Genomic DNA, 21,135 nt, shown 5'->3' with positions numbered 1-21,135 from the left:
GCCCCCAGGACACCTCTGGGCTCAGCTTGTGTCGGGGGCTCCCAAAGCCCCTCCTCGTGGGGCTCAGCCTGGTGCCCACCTCGTGGGAAAGCGCTCGGGGAGAGCGCACGTCCCGATCAGCTCCAGTTCTGCCTTGTTTTATTTTGAAATATTGTCCCCGAGTGTCGTTGTGGTAGTTGCTGTGTCCCTGCAGGACTGACCCTTGACTGACCATTGAGCGTGCGTCCTGTATATGCACCATCAGAAGAGACCGGCCAACTCCAAAAACACTATGGTCGAATGTGACTCTTGGGGCACGTGGGTGGCTGCAACGGTGAAGCGTCTGCCTCCAGCGCAGGTTGTGATCCGAGGGTCCTGGGACCGAGCCCCGTGTCGGGCTCCCTGCTTGGTGGGGAGTCTGCTGCTCCCCCTGCGTGTGCTCTCCCTCTCTCTCGGATAAGTAGATAAATAAATAAAATCTTTTACAAAGATGACTCTCTCTGCATGATTTTCCTGATTCCTTGATCAGGAACGTGGGGGCAAAGAGGAGGTAAGAGCTGGCGCTGGCGAGCAGGGCAGCTTCCCAGGCTGGGGGCTCCAGAGGGTGGGCTCGGGTCCTCCTGCCACCGTCCCAGCATGGGGGCCCAGAAGTTCCCTCCCGGCTGCTGCCGAGACAGAAGGGAACCAGGACTTGAGTTAAAAGCAAGACAAACAAAGATTTTGGCTTATCTTTTTTGAAACAAAATTGTTGTCACCCAAAACAATGACACATGGGGGAGGTGAACCATGAGAGACTGTGGACTCTGAAAAACAACCTGAGGGGTTTGAAGGGGCGGGGGGTGGGAGGTTGGGGAACCAGGTGGTGGGTATTACAGAGGTCACGGATTGCATGGAGCACTGGGTGTGGTGCATAAACAATGAATACTGTTACGCTGAAAAGAAATTTAAAAAAAAAATTTTCCCAAATCCTTCATGGCTGTCCATGGCTTTATGTGGCAAAGAGTAGTTTCCCCGAGTTTCTTTAGCGCATGTGAACAGGTGTTTCCTCTCGTGAAGACAATCAAGTGTAAATATATTTTAAAAAATCGTGTAAAAACAAAATGAAAATTCTTTTCCTGGTGACATAGCGCATCCGTGCCCTAACTGTGGCCTCTAGTCCACTCTCCCTTATTGATGTGAAAGCCACGGGCACCAGCCCGTGCCCCGCGCCCCGACGGCACAGCCCACACCCGGGTCACCCCTGAGATGCGACCACTCATCTTTGCGTCGCTGGGGCCCGCATTCTGCAGACCAGAACAAAGATAAAAGAAGACACCACACAAGTATCATTAAAAGTTTATTATTTTATTTCGATATCGACCGACGGCGTGTCGTCTCCACGAGGCCCTCACCATCCCCGTGCTTGCTGTCTGGGGCGGCCGCGCACAAAGATCCCTCGGCCGACTGCCGGCTCGAAGACGTAGAGCGTGTGTGTGTGTGCGTGTGTGTGTGTGTGTGTCAGGAAGTGTGGAGGTTTCGTTTCTGAAACTTTGTTCCTTGTTCCCCCGTAACCCTCTCATCATGGAGGCTATGGGTTAATAGACATTACATTACGCCCACACCGGGCATCGGAATTAGGACAGGGTTACGTTGGTGCGTTGACTACTCCTCATCTTCGTTCTAAGGGCGGATGACGCCGGTGTGGCTCCTTGGAAGGCCTCTAAGACGCAGCTAAAATCAAACGGTGGGTCAGTGTGTTACGAGGGGGCACAGGAAAGGTGAGCTCGAGTTAGAAAAGACACGATTTAGAGGAGCCCCGTCTCCGCTCGCAGGGCCAGCCAGGCCCGGCCCCCACGACGTCCGGCCCCGCCACTCGGGACGCGGGCCCTCCGAAGCCCGTGGCCACGCGCGTCCGAGTCGGGATGCCGGCTGACGGAGGTCATCTGTCCACGAGGTTAGTATCTGCCATGCACACTGCCGTGAGGAGCACCGCCGGTCACCTCCCACGTGACCAGGGTGACGCCGCCAGGCCACCAGAAAACTTCTCCAGTCCCACTCTGAGACGGGCGTCTCCCTGGACCCTCCTGCTGGGCTCTGGGGGGGAAACAGGCTGTTCGTAGAAGCCGCTCTGGCTCCTGCCGTGCCATCACCTAATTTCCAAGAAGATCCTGTTTCCCGCTGGGGCCGAGGCCCAGCCCAGCTCCGCCTCCTTGTCCCCTCGCAACCGCGCCTGAGACCCGCCAACCGGGGGTGGTGGGCAGCCGCCGCCTGCAGGCGCCCTCCGCGCCCACCCCATGGGACTCTCCCAGCTGCCCGCCCACGCTGCACGTACTGAAAGCCCCCTGTGCCGTCCGACTGCTCATCCTGGAGGGAGAGTGAGTGTGTGTTAGGAGGTGAGCCGGGGTCGGGGAGAGAAACCAAAGGAAACAAAGGAAGCTCGGATCAGCAGTCCTCACCGCCCCGCACGCGTCCCTGTGTCCACAGCGGTGTCGCACGGCAGCACCTGCGAAGCCTGGGGAAGCAGAATCAGCAAAGCCAGTCCGAGGGAGGAGGGTGAGCTCGGAGGTGTGTCCCTGCCCCTGGGCCGCCAGCGTCTGGGCCACGCCCGGCGGAGGGGGCTCCGGGCACGCACTCTCTTCGGACACAAAGTCACCGCTGACCGTCTGTCTGTCTCCTCTCTGCTCGGCCGATGGCCAGAACCGCAGGGCGCGGCGCGCCTGGCCCACCGTGTGCGCAGCTCAACGGGCGTTAGGCAGGGGGTGTCGGCTACACGTGGGGAACGGATGTGGACGGTATTAAATTCGTAAGGCAGTTGTATTAAGAAGCTGAGGACAGGATTCGGGGACCCCAGGGGAGGGCTTCAGCGTCTCGCCATGGGGGATCCGGAACGACTGTCTCTTCCTCCCTGAGAAGAGGAAACACACAATTAGACAACATGTGTGGAGCCAGGGCCTCCGCTCCCACTGTGGGATCCCGCAGTGGGACCCCCGCTTAAGGACCATCTCGCCTGGCTCTGAGGCTGGGGCTCTGGTTGCCCGTGTCCCAGCACCCTGAGCTCGCGCGAGCTCGCCCGGTATGCCGGGATCCTCCGAGAAGCTCCTGGGCCACCTGCCCAGGACCCAGAAAGCCGGCACCCACGTCATGTATGGGGGGCCCCGACCGAGAGGCCCCCGGAGCAAGGTGCCTGTGAAAGCACACATCACCAGATGCCGCCTGCGCCCCGGACACCACCCGGGGCGCAGCACGGCCGCCACCCTGGGCAGCGAGCTCGGCGACGGAAGCCTAGCGCCGGTGACGCCCCCTCCTGTGCCCTGTGCACAGAGGAGACCACAGCTCGGATCTGTTGGGCTAGGGCTGTTTCCAAAAGGCCCTCTACATTGTTAAACAGCTGCTTTGTGGGGTTTTAGTTTCCTCGGTGAGAACATTTACGGGACTCCAGCCCCTGGAGTACCTGGCGAGCCCCCGGGAGCGGCAGGGCCGTCGGCCTGGCTGGCCTTCCACAACCCGGCCCTCAGTGCTGCCCTCCGGGGGAACCCAGTGCACATCCGCACGAGCCTCCCCGCTTTCTGAGCCCCAAAATTCACCTGCGCGGCTCCCCGGCAAGTGCAGTCTCATTCTGAAAGGGTCGGACCTGCTTCCTAGAACAGAGGCCGTTACCCGCCGGCCTGTGCACTACTGTCCCGTGAGACAGCATTTCACCGCCCCGGGGCTCCGTCTGAGCGCAGGACAACGGTGGGCATCCAGTGTTATTTCTATGACTGTGCCTGCTCCTAGCCAGTCCCCACTGTGGTGGAAGAAGACACCAGCCCGGGAGGCGGAGTCTCCCGAGGAGCCAGAGCACAGCCCCGTTGAATGACCCCCCAGGGCCACGCAGCCAGCGGCGGAGTCAGGGTCCCACCCAGCAGCCCTGCCGGGCGGGTCGCACACGCTCCTCCCTGCCGGGTTCTCTGCACATTCGAGCAGGTCGATGCCAGCAGCGGGTTGGCCCTGGGCTCAGCCGAGTGGACGGGCTGGACCATGAGCAGGAGGTCGGCCTGAGGCCGTGTCTGGGGCAGGAAGGAAGGGGACCTGCGGGAAGGCCGTGCGTTCCGGCCCTGCCTTCCCCAGCCCCGTGTGGGAAACTCAAAGCTGTGCATTTGTAAAGAAGAAACTGGTAATATTTCAATGCAGTTCCCTAATGATTCAGAGAAAGGCAGGTTCCCAAGCAGTTCCCAGCCCACGGGGCGGACCATCCGCAGCAACGGCACCCCCATCTGTACTGGGGAACCTCCGTCCACACTCACTGCCTTGGAGCCCTTCTCGCCTCTGGAGGGAGTTTTCAATCGACGGTACCACGTGCGTGGGCTCAGTCAGCCCTGCGACCGCGGCTGGCCAGTTCGTGGACATTTCGTATAGTAAACTCTCATGAAAGCCACAGTCACTGAATTTGATAAACTGAAGCTTCCCTTGAACCCCACGGAAGCTTTACAATTTCTAAACTACTTTGTACAGACAGACATGTAGGAAAACACAGAACCGAGTGAAAACGAATGGGCCTCGCAGGCTTGTGTCTGTCACCCACGATGCACGTGCTGGACAGGGACACGCTGGTCCGCTCGACCCGCAAGCTTCTTGCCCAGGCGGGTGAGGTCCGCCCACATGACCACATGATCACTGGGGTCACAGACCCAACTATTCCACCGTAAATGGTAAGACCGTGATGTGTTAGGGGGCTGATTAGAAAGAGCCCTCGTGCAGATTAGAGACCTCCTGTCAAGGGTGACCGGGGCTGAGGGACCTCGTGCGTAGCTGCCTGAGGCTGAGCCTGAACTGGGGGAGCCCGGGGGCCTGCGGGAGGCACAGGTCCCGCCTTCCGGCGGCCGGATCGCCAGCACGAAACCGCCAAGCTGCGCACAGCAGAGCCTGTTAGCGTTAAATCAAGTTGTCTACTGTGACCCCAGCGGGTGGTCTGAGGACAGGGGAGCCGAGGAGACGCTCCTGTTCTCATCTGTGACCCAGAACCCCCAGACGTGCAATTTCCATGGAAACGCACAGCTCCCCCAGGATGTGCTCGCCGGCCTGAACACAAGTGGTGACGAAGCTTTCACGGGGCGGTACGAATCCACGATGTGTCTGTCTGCGGGGCGGGGACACAGCCGGCGGACAGGGTGTGCGGCAGTGCCCAGCCTAACGTCCCCTCCGACTGGGGTGTCTCGTCTTTCCCCGCCTGCGGCGGTGTCAAACCCTCCCCCAGGAAGGACAAACAGGCAATCTCTCCCGAGTCACTTTCTCCTGACGGGGCTGCGGGCTCCCTGGGCCTCACGCCTTCACGGACGTCTTTCCTGCCCTAACACAGGAACCCCGCCCTGCATGTGCTGGCGTCTGCCTTCCCCGTGACGCTTCTTGAAGTCGGAGGAAGGAAGGAAGGTTCCTTGCAAGGAACCGTGGCTGTTGTTTGGAACCGGCTCTCTGGCCACGAGGCACGGAAGCCTGTAGCCTCGTGTGGATTCACGGCAAGGGGAAACAGCAGCTCGGTTGTTACTCTAACGAGGAAGTACGTGGGAATGTGGACTCAGACAGCGGTGCCCGTGGCCGTCCGCCTGTGGGCGCCCTGTCCACTGATGCACAGCACTCCCTCGAGCCTCAAGTCAGCCTGGGGACTGTCCTGGACTGCGCGGAAGGTGCGATGTGTCCCCATGGGGCATGGGGCATCCCTGTCCCCTTCCAGCTGTGAGCCCCGAGGTGTGGGCTCTTGCAGGGACCTCAGGTCCACTGCCAAGACCCCAGATGGGGGCTTCAGAAACCCCAGCCCCGTCTAGGCTGGTCTCTGCCAGCGGCTCACAGCTGGCCTTTCAGCGTGAACACCCGTGTCATCAGGTGTCAGGGGACCCAAGTGATGCAGCCTTCTGGGGGTCCCAGGGCCTTCTGTGTGGGGGACCCCTTCCCTGTCTGACCTGTCTCCTCCGGGGCCTCTGCTTCCTCCAGTGTGGGCTTGTCCCCAGCTGTGTGACCGGCTCCTCGACCCTGGCCCATAAGGCCTTATCTGGCCCCTCCTGGAGCCATGGGCAGCCATCCAGGGGACCGGCCTTGCCCCAGGGGCACTCATTCCAACCGCGTTCTGTCCCCCACCATGAGAACATGCTCTCTACACACCGCCCGCAAAGAGCACGCGGTGATGCACGGCCAGCACCCCTCCGTGGAATGAGCCTGACCTCAGACGGACAGGGCGCGGGGGCAGCCACGGGCCCCCGACCGTGAGCACCGCCAGCCTGGGCTCTCAGCCTATGTCCACCTGAGGCCTCTGCCCCCGGGGACGGCGGCTGCTTGTGGGCGGCCCCGTGCCCGAGGCTGCCGGGCGTCCAGGGTCCAGGAAGTTCCAGCCCCTGAGGACGGCGTCCTGCAGGCCCTATGCGGAGCTCGGGGGGAGCCTGGGGTCTCTGGAGGTTCCCTGGCCCGCGAGTGTCCGGGAATGAGTGGAGGCCAGCGGCCCCTCCGCACACCGCGAAGCCAACCTCGGGCTCGACCAGCGCCGAGACGGGCGGCCAGCCGGAAGCCAGAGGGCCCGCCCCACCTGCTGTCCGCACGCGCCTTCTCACGCCCCGTTCAGGGGCCCGGGCCTACCAAGCTCACACCTGACCACGGCCGTGGGGCCGGCGACCACAGTGTCCATATCAGGCAGCCCCCATGGGTTCCCGGGACCTCTGGCCACCTGATCACTGACCTCCCCCGGCCCCTTGGCTCCTGCTCCCTTTCTTGGGGGTCCAAGATCTGAGGCCTCGGCACCAAGGGCTTCCAGACACGGTCAGTGCCCACAGCCACCCCTGCTTCCGCAGGGCGCGGCAGAGCCTCGATTGGGACCCCTCACGTATCCTCGAAGTCCCCAAGGGAGCCTGGGCCACCCCTGCAGACATGTCTGGTTCCCTGGGCCAGCCTGGCAGGTGAACTGCACAGGAACAGTGTGTGAAGTCTGCCCCCCACCCCGGCCCTGCCCCTGCCCCCACCACGCCCCTGCCCCACTACGCCGCCCCGTCCCTGGTCCCGCCCCTGTCCACCCACAGAGCATCCCTGAAGTCAGAAGGGTTACATTACCAGCTTGAAGATTTTGGAGAGCGTGCCCTGGGCGTCATGGGCCCCCTTGAGCCCCTTGTGAGCTGGGGCTCGGCGTCCGTAGCCAAATCCTGGCTTCTGCCCCTCACCTCCCTGCAAGAGACCAGACAGCACTCAGGGCGGCCTTGCGGGGCAGGGATGGGCTGCGGGGCGGGGATGGCCGCCGCTCAGCCGAGGCCCAGGGCCGAGCTCCGCGCTGCTGTGTTGGCCCAGCCCAGGCTGCTGTGCGTTGGGAGATGGGCGCCCAAACTCTCTCAGAGAAAGATCGGAGCCGGGGCCCGCTCCACCGTGTGGCTCTCAAGACAAGAGCAGCAAGGTTGAGCTAACCCCGGTGAACAGACTTTGCTCCCTGCTTGCAGGAAGGGCGCACCCGGCCAGCCCTAGGCCCCAGGGGCCACTTTCCTGGGACTGAAGCTGTGGGAGGCCAGGCGCCAGGGCTGTGGGAGACCCTGCCTGCTTCTCCAGGTAGACTCCTCACGTCGGGCCCCTCCCGCGGCGGCCTGCAGGGTCTGGAGCCTTGGCCTTAGCACAATTTGAGGCCTTAGTTTTCTATAGCGGAAGGAGAAGCTTCGGATTGTCTGGACTCGATGACCCGGCACCCGCTCCCCCGGCCATGGCTTTGGTGCCCTGAGAGCGGGTGTGTGCGCCCCACTGGGGGCCCGGGATCTGGGCTGGTCGGGAAGGAGGGAAGGGGGCAGGTCCGGCCAGCAAGCCGTGTCCCTGCCACCGTACACCAGGGCACAGCCGCCGGCACCCCGCAGCCTGGACGGAGCCCTGGCTCTCCGCTCCCTCGCCATGCGACCTCGGGCAACTGTCAAAGCCACCCTGAGCCTCAGTTTCCTCATTTATAAAACGGGGTTGGGGTGACTGGGCCGGTCCCGCAAGGTCACGGACGCGCCGTCCTGCCGACAGAGCCCGTAAGCTCGGGCACGCGCTCGCCGCTGTTTCGGGAGAGGCCGCGCCCGGCCTACCGGGGCCAGCAGCCCCCCCGCACTCAGGGAAGGAAGAAATTCCCCGCGTGGCACAGAGCAGGGCCGGTGATTGCTGACGTGTCGGGACACCCGCATCCCAGACTCGTCTACTTTCAGAGCTATTTTACTTTCAAATGGGACGCTCCCCCACGGACACAAGGAAGGAGTTGGGGGGTTCGGGCAGTGCTGACACAGGGAGGCCAGTGTGGGCAGAATGAGGATCCCCAGGCTCGTGCGCCGTGTCACGCGGGAGCCAAGCAGGCTGGGGCTTTCGGATGAGGCTGCTGCCTGCCCCGTGGCTGTCTTCACAGACAGGCTCTGGGAGTTCAGGTTCTCCGGCAGGACACGGGGGATCGCTCGGGTCTGCGCCTGACAATCTAGTCAATGAATAAAACTTGGCGGAGCCCCGGACCCCTCTGCCTCGCCGAGGGTCCCTGCCGCACGCAGGTGCGTCCGGCCCGGAGGGAACAGGGATCCGTGCGGGTCCCCCGTATCCTAAAGGTGGTGGAGGCCGGTGGAGGGCGGGCTGCCCTGGGGTCCAGAGGTTCCTGTGGACGCGCTCGCTCTGGGATGTCCCACAGAAGGACAGGCCACGGCCAAGCATGCAGGGGCCACGTGCAGACACACGACGCGGCAGGACACCACGCCTCGCACGCCGGTGTCACATTCTCCTGTCTCGCTTGCTTTTCTCCAACTAGGAACTTCAGAGAACAAAACTCAAGGGTGGGTTTCCAGATTAAATGACCTGCTTGACTTTTTGTCCTTTCCACTTCTTGGTTGCTTCTATCCTTGGAGAACCTGGAATTTACCAAGAAATGTTGGACAGTTTAGAAGAAGCACGGGCGACTTCCGCACCCTCCAAGCAGGAAGGCCGTCCTGTAGCTCGAGAGAACGGACCCACGAGCAAATGAATGAGCCGGATTTGCTTTGGAAAAAGAGAAACGGAGTGAAGATTAGTAGGCCCCGCACAGAGACACAGAGGGAGCAAAGGTCTGTCCGGTGAGCTGCCGGGTGAGGCGGGCTCCGCGCCCTGTGGGGGAAGGGCTTCCTCCCTGCCCCGCGCTTTCTCCAGGACGGCTGACTCCACATCCTGCCCACGCGTCCAGGCCTAGAAAGTCAGGAGGCAGACCAAGGGGTCACCAAAACAAGAGCTCCTTCCCCAGTTCCTCTCGGTCTCCTGCGGGCACAGAGAGTCCGACGTCAATCACGGCGAGGCCCAGCCCACCTGCTGCCTACACGCTCCGCCGCTTTTGGCAGAGTCTTTCACATCATTCAGAAAAGGCCCAAATACATGTGCATAAAGCGTTCCAGCAAAGTCCACGTAAGAACGCGCTGGGGCCACGCACGAGCCTTACGGAACCCCCCACCCTGCCCGGCGGGCCTCCCGGTCCTGCGCCCCTCCCCCCTCCCGGGTCTCGCCTCCCTGCTCTCTCTTCCCAACGTCGTTCATCCGTGCGTGATGCCCATGAACCGAGCCACGGATGTGCCCGCCCTGCACTCGGGACTCGGGCTGGGCGTCCAGCGTGCATGAGGTCCTGGCCTATAGGTCATGGTCATTCTCCCATTTTACCCCGCAGACGGCAGCCGGGGCCAAGGAAGAGCGTTTACTCCTAACCAGCGTCTATAGGTCTGGTCAGCACACGCCCACAGGCGTTTTCAGCTGGCTCAGACACCACCACGTGTCTCTGGTGTCTAGAAAGTAAGCCGGCTGGCCTTTAAAATCGTGGAGGGCACTTGGTTCCCGGTGCTCCTCAGACGACATTCCTGGATGCTGAGAGCTAGGTAGGCTGTGGTTATCGCTACTCCTGGTCTCGGGGCTTCATTAGACCGTGTGACAGGCCAAGGGTCAGCCTGGGGGCCGGGCTGGGGGTCTGGAGAGCCCGCCGGGCACAGGCCTCCCTGGCCGGCCCCGTGGGGACCGGTACCCCCCGCCTGTGCTGGAAGGAGGTCGAGAACTTTCTCAGGCACGGAGCCGCCTGGTCCGGCGCGGAAGCAGAGACCTGTGCCCTGCCGCACGGTCGGCGGCGGGGGCCCTGGGTTCCCCTCGGGAGGAGAAGGTGGCCCTCGATGGCATGGGCCCTGGGCCTGGTGAGGAAGAAGGGGAGCCTCGTGGGGCGGGACGCAGACGCCGGGCAGCTGTGAGGAGCAGAAGGGAGAGGGAGCCGCGCGGACACGCCGTGTCACCTACCCAGCTAAATCTGCTGAGAGACAGTCCTCGCCCCTGTGGGAGAGAGAGACAGTGATATTGTCATTGAGGCAGGAAGAAAGAAAATCTTTTAAGAAACAAGCAGCACAGGTCGGGATGGTGCTGACACCCGCCGGTCCCGGGGCGGGGGCGGCTCAGGGCGGATTCAAGGCCAGGGCGGGGAGGGCACAGCGAACTGGGAGCCGGCCCCGCTCTCCGCTCGGTTTTCCGCTGCCTGTGCTACTCGGGCGGGTCAGGCAGCCGTGAGGCCCACCCTCTTTGGGGTACATTTAGGGATTTCAGGGAAGGTCTCCAGGCGGAGTGACAAATAAGAACCATGTTCCAAGGTCTTACCTTTCCTTGCGACGGAGGAGGTGTGCGTGGTGTCACCTACAAAGATACACAGAGGCCAGTGAGCGGGGGCGGGCGCTTCCCTCCCGCACGGAGCCTCCTGCCCTCACCTGCCAGCTCTCAACCAGCCCCGGGGCAGTGGGGGTGGCCCGGAGCCCTGGGGCCTGAGCAGTAGTCGCTCCCGGCCCGCCTCCCTGCTTTCCTCCTTCACGGAGACCGTAGGGCCTGGGACACCAAGGCCAGGCCGTTTGCAGAACACTCAGAAAGCGTTCAGAGGAGGCCAGGAGGCTCCGTGAGCAGCACCAGTCCATCCCACCGAGGTCCCTGCACGCGCCTGCTGCCCCCGGGGGGTCACGGTGACCCTCCCTTTGCTAAGGTCCTTTCTCGGGGTTGGAGGAAGAGCGTGGCCGATACTCAGGAGTGTTCTTGGGCCTGGGGCTCACTCGGCAAACACTCACTTGTCAACATGCAAAACACCCTTTTAAAATGTCTGTGGCACAAAACATTTAGGATTGGAAGCTTGTGGTTTTGTTTTTGTTTTTCAGTCTTTATTTTTGAGAGCACTCTTAGGTTTCTAGAAAGAATGCACAGAAATTAGAGCATTGCCACGGCTGCCCTCTTGTCCTGCACACCGTCCTCCTGTCTGTTACCACCTTGCACGCGTGTGGTTTGTGCATTACAAGCAGGAACCGAGGCGGATGCACTTCCATGAAGCGAGTCAGAGCTCACAGTGAGGGTGTTCGTTCGGTGGGTTTGCTCCCGTGCGTCAGGTCAGGGGTCTGCCACCGCCGTATCACACACGGTAGGTCCTCTGCCCCATCTGTCCCCGTCCCCTCCCTGTCCACAAACCCTGACAACCGCTCCTCTGCATCTTGCTAATCTTTTTCCCTCCAGAGTTTTCCCAAGCCTGCGTTTTTCAAGTGCGTGTCTCATAGTACTTTAGTCTCAAAAGGAGTGAGTTCTTCCCTAGAACACAGAATTCAGTAAGTGGTAGGTAAAGTCCGGACCTTGTGACCAGCTTCTAGGGTTGAGCTCCCATGGCCAACCTCACCCTGAGGAGGAGGGAGGCATCATGGGGGATATACTCACGTTCCTTGTGGGAAGAGACTCGGGCCCCCATGGATTAGAGCTCGGGGACATCTGGGGATAGACTCTGGTCCTCTCATATTAGAAGCAGGGTCATCTGGGGATAGACTCAGTCCCCCATGGATTAGAGCTCAGGGTCATTTGGGATATACTCAGGTCTATTGTGGATTAGAGTTTAGGGTAATCTGGGGATATACTTGGGCCCCTCATAGATTACAGTTCAGAGTCATTTGGGGATATACTCTAATTCCATGGATTAGAGCTCAGGGTCATCTGGGGACATACTCAGATCCTTGCATGCTTGGAGCTCAAGGTCATCTGGGATATACTTAGGCATCCCATGTCTTAGAGCTCAGCATCATCTGGGGATATACTTAGGTGCCCATGGATTAGAGCCCAGGGTCATTTGGGATATACTCAGGTCCCTTTATGATTAGAGCTCAGGATCATCTGGGATATACTCAGGTCCCTTCATGATTAGAGTCAGGGTCATGTGGGGATAGACTCAGGTACCCTGTGGATTAGAGTCAGGGTCATCTGGGGACATACTCAGGTCCCTGCATGCTTAGAGCTCAAGGTCATCTGGGATATACTTAGGCATCCCATGTATTAGAGCTTAGCATCATCTGGGGATATACTTAGGTGCCCATAGATTAGAGCCCAGGGTCATTTGGGATATACTCAGGTCCCTTTACGATTACAGCTCAGGATCATCTCGGATATACTCAGGTCCCTTCATGGTTAGAGTCAGGGTCATGTGGGGTTAGACTCTGGTCCCCTGTGGATTGAATTCAGGGTCATCCAGTCCATGGATGAGGCCGTGAGCGGGCACCTGCTGCCCCCCAGGCTTGATTCTCCCGCCGCCTGCCGCTCACAGTGGTATGGGAGCACTTACAATGTTCTTGAAGAAGTGCACTACGGGGTTCTCATCTTGGGGCCGGCCGTGCTGCGGCTTCTGAGGCAGGGAGCCGTAGTGGGCAGTTCTCGCTGAGTGATGTCCATCCTGAAAGAGAGGGCGTGGGGAGCTGGGTCAGGTCCCACCCTCTGCGCGGGCCTCCCTGGGAGGCCTCTCTCCTCTCCTGGAAATGCACCTGGTTTCTTTAGGGTCGGGACGTTGTGCTGGGATGTGGCTGCCGTGACTCAGGATGCTCCTGGGGCCCACAGGGGAACAGCAGCCTCTCTGCCTTTACCAGGGGTATCTCCATCACAGACCCGGCCCTGGGGCCCCCAGAGTCGCGGCACAGGAAAGGGAAGGAGATGTGGCCGTGGGTCCACTGCAGACGGGCGCGGGGTGAGCTGAGTGCTACGAGAAAGCTGCCACTTCCCTGAGCTTCTGCCGCGGATAAAGGAGAACACACAGGGCCTCGTGGCAAAACCCCCAGCATGAGCTCTGACGGGGGTGCCTCACGCGGACTGGCCTCCGTTTCTCAAAACCAGTGCCCCAGGTCCCAGCCCTGGCACCCGCCCGGGTTGGGACGACCGCTTCCTCGTCTGGAGCCGACGGAAGGCTGTGGGCAGCAGCGCCCAGCCCTTCCCAGCTCCGGAAGTGCTGCAGAGGTGGCGTGGAACGTGGCGGAGGGAGCGAGGCCCACCAGCCCCCACGCGCCCCTGCACTGTGGGCTGAGCGTGGCCCGCACACGGAGCGCTCAGGGAGGCAAGCTTGTGGAACCGACCCCGGGGCGTCCCTCCCGCTGGCCCGGCGACATGCACGGGGAGGAACATGAGGGAGATGAGAGATGAGGGAGATGAGAGCCAGGAGAGCCTCTCTGGGGCTGGTCGGGCATCTGACGACCGGGGCACTTCCCTTACACCGGCTGGGTCCCTGGGCACTTCCGTTACACCGGCTGGGTCTCTGGGCACTTCCCTTACACCGGCTGGGGCCCTGGGCACTTCCGTTACACCGGCTGGGGCCCTGCAGCGTCTCCCGTCCCTCCTCAGCTCTGTGCAGCCTGCGTGAGGCCGAGCCCTTCTTCAAGAGACACTTCGCCTCTAAGGAGTCTACCGCCTCCAGAATTTTAGGCCTTCGGTGGGCCTCACCTAACCAGTGACTGTCGTACCCTGGCTGGGCTCTGGTTGGAGGCACGGGTGCACGCGCCCAGCACCCACGGTTGGGGACCTGCCGGCTGACCCCAGATGTCTGTTCTCTTGCCGCGGACCCCCAGGTCTGCAGCTCCGTGGTCCCCCTTGCCTCCAGGAATGCGTCTTGTCTCTCGCCAGTGGCTCGCCGGCACCGGCCCCTCCCAGGACTGACGCTAAAACAGAAGCTGGCTGAGCACTTCCTCTGCTTGTCCCCTTTCCAGCCAGGACGCACCTGCACACCCGGTGGTCCTCTCCCGCTGCACCTCCGACCAGCCCCACTTTGGCTTTACTAAACAGAGCACGTTTTCTCTGGCCGAAGGACCGCTGTGAACCCACCCGACTCCCAGCAACGCAGTGTGTGTGCTGCTTCCTGAGTGCAGGTCTTTGTTCCGACAGCGCGGCCGCCTCGCTGTGCTGTGGACACGTTCCCCACGCGTGGCCGGCCTCTGCGCCACGGGGATCCTGCTCCCTGCCTCTGGGGAGGGCCGTGCGCGCTCTCGGCCCGGCCCCCGCGCCGGCGCTCCTTCCTCCGCCCTCTGCTCCGGTCACTTGGCAGGGGTGTCCCGTGAAGAGCCGGCTCCAGCTCACCCTGCAGACCTGGGGGGTCGTTCGCCTCCCACACTGCTCGCCCATGAGCACCCTGAGTGTGCAGTGCCAGCGGCCGGCCAGGAGCCCGGCCGCTCAGGTCTGCCCCAGCACTGCTGGGGAGGTCCAGGGAGCCCAGGGGCCCTGAGCCTGGAGGTGTGGGCACAGCAGGGAGCGAGCCCAGGGGTTCTGTTACTGCTGAAACCCCTGAGCCTTCGCGTGGTACCCGCTCTCCACTGACGCCACAGCGACCCCAGTGACCCAGTCCCCCGCCGACCCGCGTCCTGCAGCCCGTCTCCAGCATCTGGCCTCACCGGCCGGCCACACTCGACGCGTGCGCCCACCTCGTGTGCTCCCCTGCCAGCACGAGCGGGCATGAAATCAAGAATTAAAAAGCAGAACAGATGAGCCAGGAAATGATTTAAATTAGTTACTTTAAGACAAACATCTTTTCAGTGTCTCACACGTCCTGCAGGTGGTCATTCTCAAGATACCGTCCTATCGGCCTGGATGAAGGTGGTCGGCTTAGCCCCGCGCACCCCGCTCTTCTCCTGTGTTCACGCACTGTCCCCCTGCGCGCCCAGGACCGGGTTCTGGGTCACGGATGCGCCTCACACCTGTAACGGACACGCCTGTGGTTAGAGAAATGCCTCACACTTTACACAGAGGTTTTCACAGACGTGACTGGTAAGTCCTGGGACGCGGCTCTCGGACGACTCAGACGTGCTCAGGTTGTGAGCGAGACACGGAGGTGTTACACAGGCGTCGTTAGCACGCCTGTTCTGAACGCTGCAAGACAAATGATGTATTTTGTGATTTTTGCGATGAAGACATTGGTCGCCAATGTTCTGAGGGAAGCATCATTTAAAGGAGGCGTGAAGCTAGTCAATCGCATTTGGGCTCTGGGAGCACAGCATCGGGGGTCAGCACCGCTCATGGAAAGGCTGGTGGGTGTGTTTAGTCAGAACCCGCGGCACGGAACTGAGCACACGGCACGGGTGAACTGTGTGTTGGACTGACGTGCGGAGGCGCAGAGACCCTCTAATACAGAGCTCACACACGGCGTCGGGCTGGAACCACGCTTCCTCCGTCGCACGCACGGCGAAGCCCCGCCCCCCGAGCACGGACTTGACCTGGACGCCTGGCTGCGAACTGATGGCCGCGTGGGGAATCCGGGGTCGTCCCCTGATTCCAACAGCATCATTCTACCTGTCGCGCCCCCGGCAGTAAAGTGACGAGTAACCAACCACGCTTCTACACGCTGCGCAATGAAGAGTCAGCAAAAACAGCAAAATCTGAAAACACTACCGCGCACAACAGCATCAGAGAAAGAAACCGTTAGTATAAATGTGGGAAACACAGACGGGGTCTCTATGCTAAACACCGTGAGGGGCTGGGACGGGAGCAGAGACCCGAGCCAGCAGGCAGACGTCCGTGCCGCCCGCGGACGGCAAGGCTCGGCGCCGCAAAAGTGTCCGCTCTCCCCAGACAGCCGGCGTCCTGAAGCCCCTTCAAAGCCCCAGCGGGGTTTTGTTGAGCTACAGACAAGCTGTTTCTGAGACTGCAACAGAAATGCCAAGGGACCAAAATGGCCCAGCGATTGTGGGAAAGAAGAATAAAGCTCGAGGACATGCCTTGATTTCCAGGTTTCTGTACGGTGCATGTGACGAAGGGAGTGTGGTGATGGACGGGGACAGACACGGATCGGCGAGCCCTGTGTCCAGAAACCGGCTCAGCAATGGGACCCGCTGGTTTCTGAGGAAGGTGAAGACGCAAAGACTGTTCAGGAGTCTTTTCAAAAAATGGTTTTCGGACAGCCATGTCTCCATATTTAAAAAAAAAAAAAAGAACCTCAACCCAATGACGCACCTTATCCAAAAAGGAACTCAGAATGGACTATAGGTTTTTATCAACAATGTAAAACTGCACAGATTTAGAAGAAAGCATAGTTCTTAGACACGACATCCAAGGAATGGCCCATAAAATTTAAAAACTTTGGTTTTGCAAAAGATACTGTTAAGAGAATGAAAAGTCAGGCAACAGCCTAAAGAAAATATGTGCAAAACACGCATCTGACAAAGCCCCTGAAACCAGGATATGGAAGGAGCTCTCAAAACTCAACAGTTAAAAAACAACCCGTTCAAAATGACGGCCCAGACACGGAGTCGATGCGGCGTGGGATGCAGCAGGGGCGTGAAAGGCTGCTTGACATCGTCAGCCACTAGGAAAATGCAGCCCAAAGCCACAAGAAGATAGCACAGTGGGCGAAATTTAAAATACTGACAATACTAAGTGTTGACAAGGGTGGGGGGCACCGGGAGCGCTCTTGCACCGCTGGTAAGAATGCAAAATGGAACAGGCCTCTGTCAAGCACGCTGGCAGCTTCTTCTAAAGTTAACCATTTACTTCCCGTAGGACCCAGCAGCCCTGCTCCCTGCTTTGAAGGGTAGAAGGCAAACAGTATTTCTCGAACTTATTATTATTATTTTTTTTTGGTAATGTATATATTGGCCAAGAATTTGAGAGAAATAGTAATTTCAATCTTAAATGAAAACTCATGTTCATTAAAAAAAAAAAAAAAACCAAACCTGTCCACGAGTGTTTATTAGCAGCTCAATTCCTGAAGATCAGTCATCGGCCCAAACAGCCCAAACGTTCCTCAGTGAGAGGAAAGGCGGACGGAACGGCAGCAGGAAGACCCGACAAGCGTGATACCTGGGGGGACTCAGAGGCCTCTCCATGGTGTCACGCCGAGTGGAAGAAGCCACGCCGAGACTTCCGGGACGTTCTTCTCACGATTCAGCCACGGCGGGGAGCGGAGCGGCAGTCGCCAGGGCGCAGGGATGGGTGAGGGGAGCCTGTGGTGTGGGTCCGACGGGAACGCGGGGGGCGGCTCTGGGCTGAAGGGTCCTCACTGTGCTGGCAGCCACACAGAAGGCCACAGAAGGCCACAGAAGGCCACAGGCGTTAAAATTCACAGAACTGCACAGAGAAAGCGCATCTGTGTCTCTGTAGATTAGGACCTAAACTGGACCACGGCCATTAGCAGGGTCTGTCTTTATGAAGCCGAGGGTCGAAGACGACCCTGTGTCATCAGCAGGACTGTCCGGCCGGAGGCCTGTGTCCGTGAGTCTGGCCGTCCCTCCAGATGTACCAGGCCCCCGTTTCCCTGCCCCTGGCCCCTGGTGCCCACCACCTTCGTTGTGTCTCCATGGATGTAACTGTCCCAGGCACCTCGCAGGGGTGGGCTGGTGGGTCCTGCCGTGTCTGGCTGCCGGCAGCCCTGCCCTCTGAGGCTCACCGTGTGGAGTAGCCACCACGATCCCCTTCCTAGATCACTCGGGCTGGATGACGTTCTGTCGCATGGACACATCCCTTTGGTTGGTCCGTTCCTCCATCGAGGGCACCTGGGGGGCTGCCCCCTTCTGGCTTCTGTGCTGAGCCCCCAGCTTGCCCACATCTGGCAATGCTTCCGACAACCGGCAGAAGGGGTGCTCGGACCCCCAGCGGCTCGGAGGGAAGCTGTCGGGCAGGGAGAACGCGTAGCGTGGCCAAGTACGAGGCTAGCGCCATGCGCAGGCCGGTCTGCCCTGCTGAAAGGAGCGGCCCACCCACGGCTGGAGGGGCCACAGGGCCCTCCCCTAGGGAAGTGTCTGGGGCTGACGGTCGGGTCAGGTCAGAGCAGGGCCGGCGTCTGCCCGTGCAGCAGCAGGAGCCCCTGGCAGGCCTGGGGAGGCATTTCCAAAACACTGGGGTTGTGGTTATTGGTTAAATTTTACAGTTCATGGGACGTGGGTACTTAGACTTCTCTCATACAGCACGGGAAGGAAGGGGCTCATGTGCTGGGCGGGAGACACGGGGAGGACGCTGTGTCCGGAGGAAGCACTGGCAGGAGGGAAGAGGGGCAGGTCCCGGGGCACGAGGTGACCTGTCAGCCCCGCAGACCAGCTGCGGCCAGGCCAGGCGGACGGGCGCGAGGCTGTGGCCTGGTCACTTGTGGGGTTCCCCTCCATCCCTCCTCGGTCTTCAGCCTCTGCCCCACACATACTGGTGGCGGATGGAGTCCTCTGCCAGAGGCCCGCTGGACGGGGCCCCCGACAGAAGGGGTCTTCTTCCTTGGTTTGTTGTTGTTTTTCTTCTTTTTCTTTTCTTTTCTTTTTTTTTTTTTTTAGCTCTCAACACGGGCGCAATCCCACGACCCTGAAATCAAGACGTGAGCCGAGACCAAGAGTCAGATGCTTCCTTGACGGAGCCACGCAGGCGCTCAAACGCTTAGTGAGTTTTCAGGACGCAGAGTTAGTGATTCTCCGATGAAGCACTTTTGTGTCCACTAAGGTTGAAGAAGGAGGCCAAGGTTAACAGTTCACCCTCATCTGTCCGGACGGGTGTGTCTCGCCCACGTCGGTCCCACTCCTGGTGGCTCGTTTCCTGCGGAGGTTAGGAGGCAGAGGGGGCGTCCCCAGGTCAGCAGGATGAGCCGGGACGAGGGGCAGCAGCTCCCTGCGGGGCTGAGGGCTGTCGCACACCCCGCGGCGGGCCGTGTCCACACGTACAGCTGACCATTTCTGCACGAGCGAGATTTGAAAAAATTAATCTGCTTATTTCTTCATGAAAGCTTTTGCGCCAATGAGAAAACACAAGCTTGTTATATAGAAAAGTCAAAATCTGAAAGGTTGTAGAAGAAATTCTACCACTTAGGGATGGCCCTGGCTTCTCGGTTTGGTGAAACAGTGTCCGGACCCAGCTCTGCGCGCACAAACAGACAAGTGGGCAGGTGCCTTCGGACGGGCTCTCAGTCGGCACAGTATTTATGGCACGACTGGTTACTCTTTCTTTTGGCATCAAGACCAATAAAATGACAACTCCTTGATGGCAAATCAAGTCACACGCCGTGTGAGGGAAGCCAAGGCACAAAGGGCAGCCGTTTCATTAATTTTTAGGGTAAAGTCGTTCCTTGAACCCGAGTCCTTGTATGGCTTTTCGTGCCATTTCCCTCCGCTTGAGATAATGCCCGTGGCCAGCAGGGGGAGCGCGTGCACCGGCTTCCAGGCCACGGCCGCGCCGCATCAGACCTCAGGAAGGATTTTCACCTGCTCCCGGTTTGCCCGAGAGCCAGAGCCCGGTGTCCTAACAGGAGGTTCGTTTTCCCGGGACGCACCTGCAGACCCCCGGCCACCCACCGGGGAAGGACTCGCGCCTCCGAACGCCGCGGCTGCTGCGTGAACACAGGAGCCCTCCCCAGCGCTCGCACTCGGAGCTGACCAGACACCGACCGACCGGCTCCTTCCCTCGCCGAGGAAGACGCTGCTCCCGTGCGAACAGCGACTATGCGCCGTGCCGGGTTGGCGGTGAGCGGAACGGCCGTGGCTCCCACTTACCTCTCCGGAGCCGGCGGAACGTCCGCGAACGAAACCACAGGGATTTCCCGGCCCTCGGCTGCGTCCCCACCTCTGTGCGCGGCCCACGGGCGCGGGGCTCCGAGACACACCGGGGCGCTCGCCGTTGCCCGAGCACAGCCCAGTGAGCCTCGGGGTCCCTGCCCTCCCACGGCCCAGGCCTCGCCGTGCTCACTTTTCTCTTCTGGATGAACGCCCTCGCCCGAGTGCAGGGGAGGAGCGGGAGAGTGGCCGCGCGTCCCTGCACACGCAGCTCGAAGGCAGGGGCTGGACGACCGGCCGGCGCAGGCCACTAGCGGACAGCGCCCACACGGCAGACGGCGGCCGGGTTAGCACCAGTCCTCTGCGGGGGTTTAAACCCAAACTTCAGGATCGCGCGCATCTAGCCCTTTGTCCCTCATGGTTAAGGTCGTCCTAGTGGGGCGATGACCTCGGCTACGTCATAATCTTAGAATCTCTCTCAAACATCCCGGAGGCAGCTCCCGCTCGCTTCCGACAACGCACAGGAGCAGCATGTACGTTCCGCCCCTCTACGGTGCACTCATCTGGGGGACACTGCTCCTTCCAACCTGAGTGCGTGCTGGTCTCTGCTCCGTCCTTCCTACGGGACCTGGAAGGAAAGGCGCTCCGGGAGCCGATCCTGCGTGGGCCCCGCCCGTTCTGGAGCCGGCAGCCGAGGCTCAGCGCGGACGGCACTCGTCACACCAGCCCGTGCCCCGCTCCGGCCGCTCAGCCCGAGCGCGGGTCCTCAGCAAGGATCTGGTCCCGGCACGGAACTCTGGCTGCTGGAGGCGCTACGCAGCCGCCTCACTCTGTGCCACGGCCCCGACGCCCCCAGGACTCGTCTGTCACCCTGTCTTGGAGGGTCCAGATATGGGGTGCCCGGGGCTGACCCCAGGGACGGTTTCCTCCCGGCGCCGTCCTACGTAGCTAAACCACCCGAGTTCTAGGAATTTCTCTCTGTGTCCCCAAAGGATTCCATTCAAACAGGGAGTAAGGCAAGCGATTCCACGGGCTTTGACAGTAGAGGGTGTGTGATTCTCACGCTCTCCCGCAGCGCTGCTGGGGCAGGAAACGCCGCTCCATTTAACAGGTGCGGCAGCATGGGGGGGGGGCGCTGGCTCTCCTGACTTTTGGTCCAGGACCGGGGCAGCAGCCGCCACCCCGAGGCAGATTCCTGTGGTTCCACATGGGGCAGAGGCTGATGTTCCAGACCCAACACTTGGAAGCAGATGAAGAAATCGCAGGCTAGCCATATGACAGAAGGAAAACATTGGAAGGGAGAATGGAGTTTTTTTAAAGTGTAGGATTATTTTATTCTTTAAAAATGTGTAGACTTACCGTACGTTACCTTGTGAAGGTGTGACAGGCTAGAACTACAGATGCTCCTGTACATAAGCAAAAGTAGTATCTGTTGACGGTGTCAGAGGGGCCCGTT

The 21,135-nt window shown here is 60.6% G+C and overlaps 1 protein-coding gene across 9 annotated transcripts in view; it reads right to left on the bottom strand.

Annotated features, from left to right (window-relative positions):
* Positions 1-1,302: 1,302 nt before the first annotated feature.
* MBP (myelin basic protein) overlaps positions 1,303-21,135 on the bottom strand; it is a 100,802-nt gene continuing 80,969 nt past the window's right edge. For 6 of the 9 annotated variants that reach the window (XM_082699348.1, XM_082699354.1, XM_082699352.1 and 3 more), the window contains 5 exons: positions 12,533-12,640; positions 10,555-10,590; positions 10,204-10,236; positions 7,027-7,137; positions 1,303-2,863 (listed from right to left, as the gene is read on the bottom strand). In XM_082699348.1, coding sequence (XP_082555474.1) covers positions 2,819-2,863; positions 7,027-7,137; positions 10,204-10,236; positions 10,555-10,590; positions 12,533-12,640 — 333 coding nt within the window. In that variant the 3' untranslated portion in view covers positions 1,303-2,818. The remainder of the gene's footprint in view (positions 2,864-7,026; positions 7,138-10,203; positions 10,237-10,554; positions 10,591-12,532; positions 12,641-21,135) is intronic. The other 3 variants (XM_082699353.1, XM_082699355.1, XM_082699356.1) reach the window with 1 other exon arrangement.

This window comes from Mustela nivalis, assembly GCF_964662115.1.
Source record: "Mustela nivalis genome assembly, chromosome: 14".
NCBI lineage: Eukaryota > Metazoa > Chordata > Mammalia > Carnivora > Mustelidae > Mustela > Mustela nivalis.
Note: the sequence above shows the minus strand (reverse complement) of the source record. Positions and strands in the feature narration are given on the sequence as shown.